A 12,662-nucleotide genomic window follows, 5' to 3' on the forward strand; every position below is an offset into this window, starting at 1 on the left:
CAAGAAGTCCGACTGGAGCGCGCCAGCTTTGTGCGGCGCCGCATCTTTCGGGCCGTGTTTTACAACAATTAGGAAGAAATGGACGGAATCGACCCGGTCCGCTCGGAGCGTCTCCCATCCCGGTAATTTGGAACGAGTGAGGAGCCTTGCTATCACCGTTTATTGCTGCAGTTCGCGATGGTCCCACCTTAATTCCAGCCGCTACGCTTCACCGCGCCTCTTCGAGCGCAACCGCACCGTACTGTATATCGTTTTGACCCGACTATATGTATCAGATACGAACAATCCTTTCTCATTTCCCTTTTTCTCACAATTGAAGTAACCCAGCCATCGTGGTTTTTATTTTTCGAGCCTCTTATTGATGGTTGGGATTATTCTATGAAAAACTATGTTTAATCAGTTGTCAATAGAGGAGAAACACATGAATGGGTGGGTGTGCAACAAAGCATCACCATCAAAGCAAATATGTGTTGAAATTTGCACAACCATCGGCTATATTTGATCGAGATCGATGTGTAGTAGACATTGAAGGTGTTCACCTGAACGATGGTGAGATTTGTGTTGATTTGTGTTCCCAAATAGTGCAATGTGATTGCGTTGCATAAGCGTCAGCGCAACGGTTGAACTCACTCACTATACATTACATTGAACAACGGAAATGAGAACATTCTCCGACAAATCCAAGGTCTTGAAGATTCACAAGCCGACGACGTCAGCAATTATCCTACTGCACTTACCTATTATGCATACAACTGCTGTCCCATAAATCCGTAACACACATACAGATACTAGCCGCTACGTATAACACAGAGAAATCCGACCAGGCGATATTCAGGCAAAGTTTCATCTTCGAAAATTTGAAATCCCCAAAATCAGCTAGTTTGATACAGTTCCACAAAGACACCATAAGAGCGGATACATACTGGTTCAAACCGACATGAAGCACCGTGCAGTTACGTAAGTGACTGCACTCGAAGCAGTGCGCTGAAGAAAGCGGGCGGAATCGAGGTGGGACCATCGCGAACTGCAGCGAGGAGTGGTGTCAGCAAAGGTCCCGCCCAGCTTCTAATCGCTGCGCTCAGTCGCACCGCTTCAATCACAACTTACGCAACTGGACTTCGCTTCACGTCGTTATGACCTTACTATGCCTTAACCAGCTTAGAAGGCCCTAGAAGCTGTTGTTTCCTTACATCCCAATCGATACAATGTGACTTGATGAAAATGCGACTGGACGTTAGAAAAAAAAAGAGAGAACAACCGGAAATGTGTGATTTTCAATAACAAGCGATGCAAAAATCGATCAGTCACAACCTTTCCTATCGGCTGAGTCGTTCCTGATCTTATACATTATAGTAAACACTAACTGCATTGTGGAGTAAACGCTTCCACAATTCCACGAATTTGAAAAAAAAAAACCCGTACGATCATTGGAAAGTGCAATTGAAAATCACGTCACTTTGTGAATGTGACCGCCCGTGCCGGTATCGCGCCTAAATTCCAGTTTTTCGACCGCATTTAGTACTTGTGTCTTTGTCTCTTGGTCTTTTACTTTGGTTTCCACTTTATCTCTAAAGACTTATTCAATTCGTTTATTTCGTATATTCGGATCAATGCCCACGGTTTCGTTTATAATATCTTTCGACGTAGGTTTACAATGCGTACAAGGCTACTGTAGATTTCTATTCGGGAGATTGATCCTTAGATTACTGTTCGAGCAGTAAACAATAAAAGAAATAAAGTTTCCGTGAACTTCCCTAACTATGACTGACGGGGAGACAAAAAGCGTAAGCGTTTTTCCCTATCGTCTATGTATAGTGGAGTCAGAGCGACATGAAGCACGGTGTAGTTGCGTAAGCGGTTGCGCTCGAAGCGGTGCGATGGAGCGGTTAGCGGTTAGGATCGAGTGAGGACACGTGCTACCGTCGTTCATTGCTGCATGTCGCGATGGTCCCACCTCGATTCTAACCGCTTTCTCTACCGCGCCGCTTCGAGGTTACGCTTACGCTTACGCAGCTGCACCGTGCTTCATGACGTTTTGACTCGACTAGAGTACAGCTCCTTCGGACCTATTTTGATAACTAAAACTCAAAGTAAGCTGTACCCTGAACTTACGGATAAGTTCGTTCGTGTTGATCCCGCTTTCCAATAACGTGTAGCGAAGGTAAGAAATGAATCCCCGTCCTCATATGTACGTGCACTTTCGCCCGCCAGATGGTGAAACAGGTGATTTTGATTTCGAATTAGGAAACCCGTCAGCAATACACTACATAGTCGGGTTAAAACGCTCTGATGCCGTGTGCAATTACGTAAATGGCTACTTTGGACGCAGCGCGGCGATGAGATGAGTGGAGCTAAAGGTTGGTCCCATCTCGATGCTGTTTTTAGCGCTGCAAAAATTCTTTTTTTACTGCTAGCCACGCGACGAAATTCGGAGCGTAGTCGCTTACGCAATTGCACAGAATTTCAGGTGTTTTTGACCCGGCTGTAGGGATGTTTGACAGTAACAGTACTTTGTCTTTTGGAAAAGAAATTGAAGTGTGGACGTACGGAACTTCCCTAACCGGCGCACGATTTTTCGCATCTGGACGAGCAAATCGAACACTAACGTCCCTACAGCCTCCGTGTACCAACCGGCTCTGCGATGTGTTATGAGTGCAGTTAACGACAGTTGCCGGACGATTCTCCAGCAGCAGCCGTGGGCGTCTCCGGCTCGCGGCGCGACGTCGCGTTGCACGCCGTGTGCGCGTCGTCATCGTCAGCACAGCACTCTATTCGACGTGTACTAGGAATGAACATGCACAGATGACGTGCATTGCTGACGTTCCGCCGTTACCGCGTACGTAAGTGCTCCAGAATTGTAATCGCCCGTCCGTGCGAGTGTTGATCGTCGAATTTGTTCCCCTTATTTTTTCATAGTTACATCTTTTGAGTCATTTTCATTGTCATTGTCATTCCGACTCATTTTTTTTTAGCATTTTTTATTTGTTTTCGTTTTTGTTTTCGCCGATAATTTGAAATTCTAATCATATACTATGTTTCAGCGGGTGGTGTGGTTTCGGTGAGCTTTTACTTTAACTTTTTATTAAACACGTTTTTTTTTCCGTCCATGTAACCATACATGAATTGAGTTCAACTCTACTTTTAGTGTTTTTTTTTTCTTTGCATTGATCATTGCTCTGTATTGTTAGCCCTTAATGATGTTTATTTCTTATTAGTTTTTTTCTCTCTCTCAGTTGGACGCGTTCCATAGTGGAACAAAGACTCGTTTCATCGTCGACTGATATTTCTAGCGAGAAAGACTTGAATTAAGGAGAATTCTTACAGCTCTTTTTGTTCGAGGTGACATATTTCTTGAAACTGGATTGCGTATTTGCCGCGCTGCTCGCTTGTAGAGCCGTTGGACCAGTCTGGACGACGGTCGGACGACGGTCGATCATCCCCACCACTCTTACGATCGCTATCGGACGGACACTACGCTGGCTGTTCCGAATCTTTCCGCGGCTGCCCCACTAGGCCTTCTATGTGTTGTTCCTGAACCCACATCGTTTTGCATAGCTTTATATCATCATTATTCTTTCTGGATTTGTTTTTCTGTATTAGCTCTATGTTTTCCTCAAGAACCTGTTCATTAGTGTGGATTTTCTGGATTATCCACATGTTCCGGTTTCCTCCTAGTTGCTATGAAGCCACTAAAACTAATCAGTTGATTTCACGTTTGCTTCGTGCAGATGTGGCCTGTCTTATGGCTGGCTGCCCTTGTGACCGTAGTATTTGGCCAATTCGATCCTACTCGACCATGTTTCTGTAAGATTGGAGAAGCTGTGGATTCGTGCAGTTGCAATGAACCTAACATCGATCAGCTGAATAATGTGGAAATTTATGAAAAACTGCAAAAATTGCTCAAGAGGGACTTCTTCCGGTTCTATCGAGTAAGTTTCCGCATTGTTTGCGTACCGTTTAATGTTTTTTCTTAGTAGCAGCGACTGTTAGTCGTCATTCTTCGCTTCTTTTCCAACTTAACTTAGTAGAGTATTCCAAAGTTTTCCGACTTATATTCTTTATTACTTCGGAACTTTCCTACTGTTTCTTTTTTTCTTTACCTTTACCCCGTTCTTTTGCAGAAGCTTCTTTTTGTTTTTGTACATTCCAATCACCTCAAGAAATTTGTAAAATTTTGCATTACTTTTCTTATCAGATGATTTTGTTACATGTTCACTGATATGATCGTAAATGGTCTCTTTTGATTGTAAGGTTTAATCATGTTGTTATCGAATAAGTCGTTCAGCAAACAGTTTTTTTTTTTTCGGAACACTGTCATACCGCTATCACATGTGTAGAAACCATCTTTTGATAACATCATTTGGAATAGAAAACTTCGTATCGATCCAAAGAGTCAGTAGTTTTCATCCAACACACTTCAATGCAGAAATCTGGGGCACTTTTTATTCATAGGACGAAACACGTTTTTTGGGTCAGAAGGATAGTTTTAGCGTAAATGACTTATATTTTCACTATTCTATTACTGACACGGTTCTGATTCTTCCCTTTGAAAACGTTATCACCGATTTAAAAAAAAAGAACGATAAAAGACAATTATTCGTTTTCATCATTAAATCTGGTTTGGAAGAAGAAAGTTTTGTTTGCACGATTCAGTAGAAATTGTTCTCGTATTTACATGCCTTCCACTTTCAAAGACCTTGTTGATAAGAGAAATGAACTTTTCATTTGTGGTGAAAATATTTATTATTATCCAACAGAAACGTTCATCATGAAACTGTAAAACTCATAAGAACGAAACTAGTGTTCGAAATATATGCTCAGTTAGGGATCTGTTAAAGTATAGCTTTTGTGCGGAGTTTAATACTCATACGATCCTTCCTTAAAAGGCTACCCTTAGTTGAAAGATATGTATTTTTGCATACTGTGGTTATTTTGTGCAGAATTTTGCTTCGCTTCTTTAGATTTGTTTAATGTTTGCGTCATTCTTGCGGGGAAAAAATAGTGAATACCGTTTCCAACTGGAGTTATATGCGTGAAATGTTTTGGTAACTGCTTATTGTGGATTTTCCAATCAACTAATTATCTTAGTAATGAAGAGTTTTGAAGTATTTAGTTATTATTTAGTGTTAAGTTTATAGTTTGAAGTATTTAGTATTAAATAGTGGATTTTTAATGCTCTGAATCTACCCCAAAGTTGCTTTTCTCTTTCTGAGCTCGATTTTTGAACTCTGGACATTTCTGTCACAACAGCAAGAGAATTTAGACAGTCTACTAAGTCAAACCTGAAGAGCAATTGTTTTATTTTACTTTATACGTGAAAAAAAGCGAAAAACAAAACAAGGAAGGCTGGGATACAGTTAAAGTATCGCCTCATCAAACGATCAATGAACAACCTGACCATAATTGATCGACTACTCACGTTGTTCTTTTAGGTCAACATGGACAAGCCATGTCCATTCTGGCCCGATGACCGGCAATGCGGTTCGAAGCAATGTGGTATTGCTTTCTGCGATGATGAAGTACCTGCCGGCCTACGTCGCCGTGCTGTCGTCTCTACGGTGCGTCTGTTCGCCGATGACTATCTATTCAGCAACCATACAGCTGAAGCTCACCGTCGATCACGAAACCACACCACCCGCCGCATCGTCAGCACTCCGACGCTTCAGGATTGCCCGAATGCCGGTGAAAAAAGCAATGACTTTGACCCAATGGATCGAAGCCTTGATGAAAGATATCGGGAACAGCTCAGAGAAATGGATATTCATGATGATCAAGAGAATAAATTCTGTGAAGTAGACGGTACGTCCTACATCCCATTCTTGTTTATTACTGTCTTTTAGGTTAATATAAATGTTTTTTCATTAACTAAGATTTTGCTCCCCTTCCATAATTTCCCTTTTCTTCACGAGAAAAATTGCTGACAGTTACTGACGTATCTGTTTTTGCATCGGATTTCATGGACATATTGGCTATTTCTGTTTCTCATACATTTCTTTTTCATCTGCTACCACAGCAAGGCTTGAAAGCTCTTTTTGAAAGCATTTGGAAAGTGGTTTAATTAAGTTGGAGGAAAGGCAGATGAGTGCTTCAGAGATACTGAATCAGAAATTTTAAAAGAAGTAGTATATCCGGGATATCCTATCGCACTGTAATGCTGCGTTTGATTGACTTAACATTCTGAGGTACATGTGAGAACATTTAAAAGTAGATGTAAAATACTGAGAAACCTCACTATTTCACAGCCTTCTAATTATTTGCTGTTTTTAGTTTCAGTAACACGTGAGGATTTTCACGGTAATACAACCAGGCTGTGTTATGTTTTTTTTTTCAAGCCGATAAAATTGAGTAATCGATGAGAATAACCGCTTCATAATTCTACTTCCACTGAAGTTCGTCAATTGTTTTAATTGCCTCCAACATATGTAACGTTTTTTTTTTCTTGCTCAAATTATTCACCGCAGCGAGCAATAATTGGACAATATACAGTATCTCGATGACGTTGGAGATATCCACAATTTAATCCGTTTTAGATGAGGACTCCACCGATATGCACTATGTTGATCTGTCGAAAAATCCAGAACGTTATACCGGATATTCTGGGGACTCTGCCCTCCGCGTATGGAAGAGTATTTACCAAGAAAACTGTTTCAAGTAGGTTTTCGATTCGTTCTTTTCCGTATGCCGCTTGGATTCGTTAAAGCTTTGCTCTTTTTAAGGCCGGATATGAAATTTGACAAAAACTTCCTTACGCATCCGAACAATTTTGGTGAGTAGTTTTTTTCCCACCTTTTGTTAAAAATTCACTCCATTTTGTATATTCTTTCCGCGGAAGAAAGTTTAGGCGATAAGTCAATTTATCGTTTTTGTTTTTGTTTTTTCTTAATGCAAAACATACCTATTTATGCCTTTGTAGTGTCATTAACAACTTATATTAATGTTTGCAGAAGGTATGTTAACATCGTTTTCGGATTAATCTTCTCGCTACCGAATTGTGTGGGTTTGTGTGGTGATGTTGTTCTTTGTGTGTAATCTTTATCATTTGCAAATCCTGCTTGTTTGATGTGTTCGTTGGTTTTTTGATTTTACGTTTCGGGGTCAACTGTCAGTAACCACTTTACGACGCCTACATACTCAGTGAAGAAAGAGAGACTTCGATTCGAAAACCGGCCTTTAAATCTCTAGATTCTTATGTTGAAAGATATGAAGATTGCTGAAAGAAGTTACAAGGAACACAGAGAAGAGACAGAATGTTTGCACAAAGTTTCGTTTGGCGCTGGTATCGATTCTTGCTTTTCTTTTTTCCAAGGTTTTTCAGTTCTGGTTAGATTCAAGGTCAAAATGGGTAGTAGTTTGCAATACTCAGTTTATATACTTTCTTGGGATTTATAGCTAAGAATTACTGGTGACAATTACTGTAATCTCACTACTCTGCGATATCTAGAATCTTCAAGTTTGTAATTGAAAAAAAAAATACAGGTGCTCTTTTTTGAAGACTTTTTAGCACAATCTAATGCGATCGCTGTAAATGTTGCCAGAGCAGACGTCTACAGTCCACCATGGTTGACGTGTTTTCTTGTTTTTTTCTTTCATCAGTGCAAACAAAGATTCTACCATGCGTCGCTCATCTTGTTATGCATTGCCTTGTTTGTGAGCGCCTGTATTGCAATTTTATTGTCGTGCGGGTCTTCAATAGCAGTTTGAGGGGTTTCACCGTAATCCTACAGAGATTGCTAGCTTTTGTCAACCCATTAATGAATTAGCGAGAAACAGCTGAGGCTTAAAGCCTTTTCTTAACCCTGTGTGGTTTTGCATTTGAAATGCATTAAGAAGCACTCAGTTTGAGATGATATTCCTAAAGTACATAATTAATTACTTTGTCCTCTAGGGTTATGTGTTGTAATATGTCTGTTATCAGTTGTGGAATTATTTAAGTCCTGTTTTTTTTGTGAATGTGGTTCTAAGGTCAATTAGAATCGAAACTTTTTTGATGTAACATTTGGTGTGCTTGAAGAGTGGAAGATTAGCTCTGTGAAGAGATACAGTTGATTATGTAGCACAGGAAACGATTATTGTAAGTGGTCAAAATATTTGAATTTTTTCACTTAATGTTTCGGTATTCCGTTTCCAGGGTTCCTATTCTACTGATTCTCTGTTTCGTTTTGCATACCCTGGTCCACCAATAGTTGGGAGAATTTAACTATGCTCTTTTAGGATTGTGTCTTGAGAAACGGGTGTTCTATAGGCTGATTTCTGGATTCCATTCGGCAATTACAATCTCAATTGCCGCATATAATTACAAGCCTCGTGAGCAAAAAACTTTCCTTTTCAATTCCACCCAGCATAAAACATTCATCGTGGTTTTTTTTTTTTAGCCCCTGCTGGTTTTGGCGTTGGATCATGGTTCCGCAATACGGAAATGTTTGCTGGACGCTTTGGGACCAAGTGGAGTTGGGAAGGTCCACAACGGTTTGTCATTAGTGTGTCATTTAAGTTTTTTTTTTCCAGAATCAATTATATTACCAAACTTTTTCTGTATTAGTTTTAACTCAAGCTCTTTTTTTCCTAGAAATTGCTCTACGACAAGCACTTGTATGTTTTTGGGGTATTTGATGGTACTAAGTATGTTAGAAGGGTATCTTCCTAATGTTTTCTTATTCATATGTTTTCTCCGTGGATTTTCTTCGCAAATAGAATATCAATATTATATTCTTTAAAATTCTTATTCTTCTTTAAAAATATTCTTATTCTTTAATTCTTTAAAATGAATATTCTTTAAAAATATTGAAGAACAATTTCCCACATAATAACGAATAAAACATGCCTACAAAAAGAAAATCCAGGCACATTGGGACACTTTGGATGGCGTTTAAGCTAAAATATGATAAAATGTATGAACGAGTTTTTTTTTTGTTTCTAAAGAATCTGTCGAATTCTTTTTTTCTTTTCCAGGTTGAAGAATGTTTATTTTGTGTTCTTATTGGAGCTACGTGCTTTGTTGAAAGTGGGCCCTTATTTGCAAAAAGAGCTCTTCTATACAGGAAATGAAAAGGTACAATTAATTTTATCCATCTTTTACATAACATCTTCGATACCTGGTGTTTACAGTATCGAGTTAACGCGTAGTTGTGAATTTAAGGACAAGAGAGTGATAGCGTCATTTGAAGTTATTTAGTGGTTCGGGTACACTTCATCAATGTCCCTATATCCAACAGCGAATCCAATATAAATTAAGATGTCAGCCTCAACTCTCCACCTTTCGCTCACAGTGACACGTCTATTCCTGGGAATTTCTAGTTCATTTTAGAATAGATAAGATATTAATCATTTTTAGGAAGATATAGAAACGCGTGTCGCCATCGATGAATTGTTAGATATCATTCGCCAGTTCCCGGATAAATTCGACGAGCATGAGTTGTTTACGGTATGTTGCTGTGTTAATGGTGTAAAGATTTGCCACCAGTTATAATTTCTTTTGATTTTACAGACGTAAAATTTAAACAAAAAGTACATCATAGTAGGCTAGAACAATAATTTGTAACAGATAGCAAAAGAAAACGAGATTTTTGGGCATCTCGCAAACTCGCTCTTTCACCTTACTAATGTTCATTCTCAACTGTTCTTTCACTTTCGCTTTACGAGTATCGAACCAGATCACCTGTTTCTCATCAATCCCCGTCTTTCTCGTTCCTCACGATCCTCTGCCCTTCTTGTCTTCTCGTTTGAGTTAGAAAAATGGTTTTCGTTCAATCTTCGACCAATTTTTTATATAAGTGAATTTAGGGAGTTGAATCACATGCGCGTGAATTACGAGAAGAATTCCGATCGCATTTTCTCAATATTTCTCGGATAATGGATTGTGTAGCATGTGACAAGTGTCGATTATGGGGCAAGGTGAGTGTTTTTTGTGTGATGATTCTTGTTTAGTTCGACTAATCTAAAAGGAACAAAATTCATGTTCACTTCATGTACGTCTATAGCAAAGTTCTGCTGTTCTTGCAGTTTGGACATTTTTTAAATTTGCCGTCTTCCTGGAAATTAAGTGATTAGTTGAACCTGCTCTAAAAGATCACATCTCAGGTCCAAATCCACGGTATGGGCACAGCTCTGAAGATTCTCTTCTCAGACTTACCCCATTCCCACTACAGGATTGGCGCTGATGGTGTCGCTCAAAGCGCACCTTTCCAGCTAACCAGGTAATCTTTTGAGTTCGTTTTTGATTGGTTTTTTGACGGATTTGTTATATTTTCGGTTGATATAGTTAAAAAAATTGAGATAATCTTCAGTCACGAGCATATTTGAGCTCCTTTTTTTTTACAGTAGATGGAGCCCCTTTTTTTTGTTTTTACGCTGTTTTGTGTCTTCATGTGAAAACGCTAGTGATGACGAACAACTACGAGTAGAGTTACCAAAATAGTGTGAAAAGCTAAAGTAATTGTTTAGAAATTCTGTAATAGTGATGTGTAATAATGAGATAATAACTCTTCTAAAAAAAGTCTTCTTTCACATTCCTAGAAGAAGGTAAAGTGGAATTGAAAAAAGTTAACATGCGTGAAAAGATGTGTTTAAAAATGGGTTAGGGTTGAGATCTTTTTGGAGCCGTTTACACTCTTAGTCTGTAGCGCATCTTTGAGAATTTATGCGTTAATTGACATAACACTACAAAACCGTCTTCAGGGTCTTGAATTATCTGCGTGTGAAGTGATTGAATTGCACGCTTACACCAAAATTTGTTTCTCTTAGATCTTGATCCATTTCTGTTCATTGCGGAAATTTGAGATTTTTCTAAATCTTATTATTGTTCCTTAATGCGTTTTATTTAATGTTTAGCTGAAGTTTTTGTGAAATAATAGACAGTTGCCAGCCTAGCAAATATTTTTTCAGAAATGAAGTCGTCTCGCTATTTCAAAGTCTTGGTCGATACTCGTCAAGTATCAAGGAAGTAGGAGAATTCAGGAAGGAAATGCTACCAGATCATCCCGGTATAGACGAATTATGATTAAAAAAACATGTAGTGCATCACAGAATGTACCTATAATATCATTCGTCTAAATATCCGTGTATTTATTTACTTTTTACAGTTATTGTATTTGCATTTTTCTAGATAGGGTATAGTAACATATTTTGTATTTCTCGAACTCAATGGTCGTGCCTTGCGTTGTGTAGCTGTGTTCCAAAAAAACGGTCCTCTCATCTGCACGGCACTAATAAGCTCGTTATCATATTGTACTATATTGTTTCTGCTTTTATGGGTTTGTTTTCTTTCTCTCAGTCTTGTTCGAATCTTTATTTACAAAGATTTCTATTACTGTGATATGCAATTATTGATTATGCATCATCATCATCAATCTTGTGACAGTATGATTATCTTGATGGCGTGCAATCTTTTGTTGTCTTTTTGTGCAAGCAATTAAGTTTTTGAACAGCTGTTGCACGGTACCAAGGTCAATAACGTTGGAAAGTCCACCTGGCCTGCTTCCCGCGGATTTTATTGTCATTGCAGAGGGAGAGAGAAAAAAAGGATCAGAGGGACAGACAACAAAATTTAGTGATTAAGTCGTTCCTTGCTTGGCTGGCTCATCTCTTAATTCCAGAAATTTAAAAGGTGTTGTCTGCCATATGAATAGTTGAAAACACTCACAATTGAGCTATTTGAAGTAATCCTACTTTATTGTGATACTTTGTTTGGTATACCACGAAAAACTCGAAAAACCCACTAAGTTAAAGTATTAATTATTGCGTTACCAAGTTCAGCTAATGAGGTAAGCACTAGCCAATATGTTGCTGTTTGAGTTTGCCTGCCGTTTGGATGCTTTCTGTGGGTGATAAGGCGCTTGAGAGAATAAATCACTAATGGCTTTGATTTTTCCAGGCTCTGACGAAGGCGAAAACGTCGAAACGTTAGCTGTTAATAAATATCAATACCAGCCTTGGCAATAGCTCAAGCAAATCAATAAAAACAAAGCTACGTATTCAACATGTCAAGATTCAAGGACAGTCGAACATGGGCGATTAAAGTATTAAGTTAAGGGATAGAGTGTCTGGCATTAATCAATCCTCTCGGGATGCGTCACCGTGTCCACTTCAATTCAGAATCGTTTGAGGTTTATGAACGCCTATGTAGTGACTTGTACGGGTGATTCAATGGACCAAGTCAGTGTTTTTATCCTCCCAAACAAGCCTGGCACGAATTTGTTGGTCGCTGAGTTATGAAAAACCTGGTTGACACTAGTGCGGATTCGAACCTCCGATCGATCGAGCAGTGACAACGGAGTCCCCTACCGACTGCGCTACACCGCCCATGTAAAGTTCATACTAAAATTAGTAAGTTATGAACAGCAATATTCAGTATCTCTGGAGTATATAGTATGAATTGGCTCATTTTTCAAAAGGACATTCTTTCGAATTCTCTTGGAGTCTGTATTGTGTTGCAGGGGACAAAAATACAGTGTTTCATGAGAGTGTTGGATTTAACGTTGTTTGTGGTTACTTTGACGGATTTTTTGTATTACAAAACGATTGGGTGTTTTCGTTTTCTGGGATATCAATTTTACTTTTTTTCCAGTTTTCCAAGACCAAAAAGCATGTTGTAATGTGTGTAAATTTCCTCTGTATCCCTTTTTTTCGTCGTTTCACATGCAAGAAAGAAATGTACGTATTTATCG

General features: G+C 39.0%; 1 protein-coding gene across 1 annotated transcript; it reads left to right on the plus strand.

Annotated features, from left to right (window-relative positions):
• Positions 1-3,728: 3,728 nt before the first annotated feature.
• Positions 3,729-10,996, plus strand: RB195_004276 (uncharacterized protein; the record flags this gene model as incomplete). The annotated part of the gene is made up of 12 exons (XM_064181685.1): positions 3,729-3,929; positions 5,433-5,558; positions 5,667-5,799; positions 6,531-6,651; positions 6,717-6,766; positions 8,212-8,304; positions 8,373-8,466; positions 8,950-9,049; positions 9,332-9,421; positions 9,781-9,891; positions 10,078-10,193; positions 10,882-10,996. The coding sequence occupies 12 exons, from the start codon at positions 3,729-3,731 to the stop codon at positions 10,994-10,996; spliced, it is 1,350 nt and encodes a 449-aa protein (XP_064033307.1).
• Between the last annotated feature and the right edge of the window lie 1,666 nt (positions 10,997-12,662).

The sequence above is a fragment of the Necator americanus genome, chromosome I, assembly GCF_031761385.1.
Source record: "Necator americanus strain Aroian chromosome I, whole genome shotgun sequence".
In the NCBI taxonomy this organism is placed as follows: domain Eukaryota; kingdom Metazoa; phylum Nematoda; class Chromadorea; order Rhabditida; family Ancylostomatidae; genus Necator; species Necator americanus.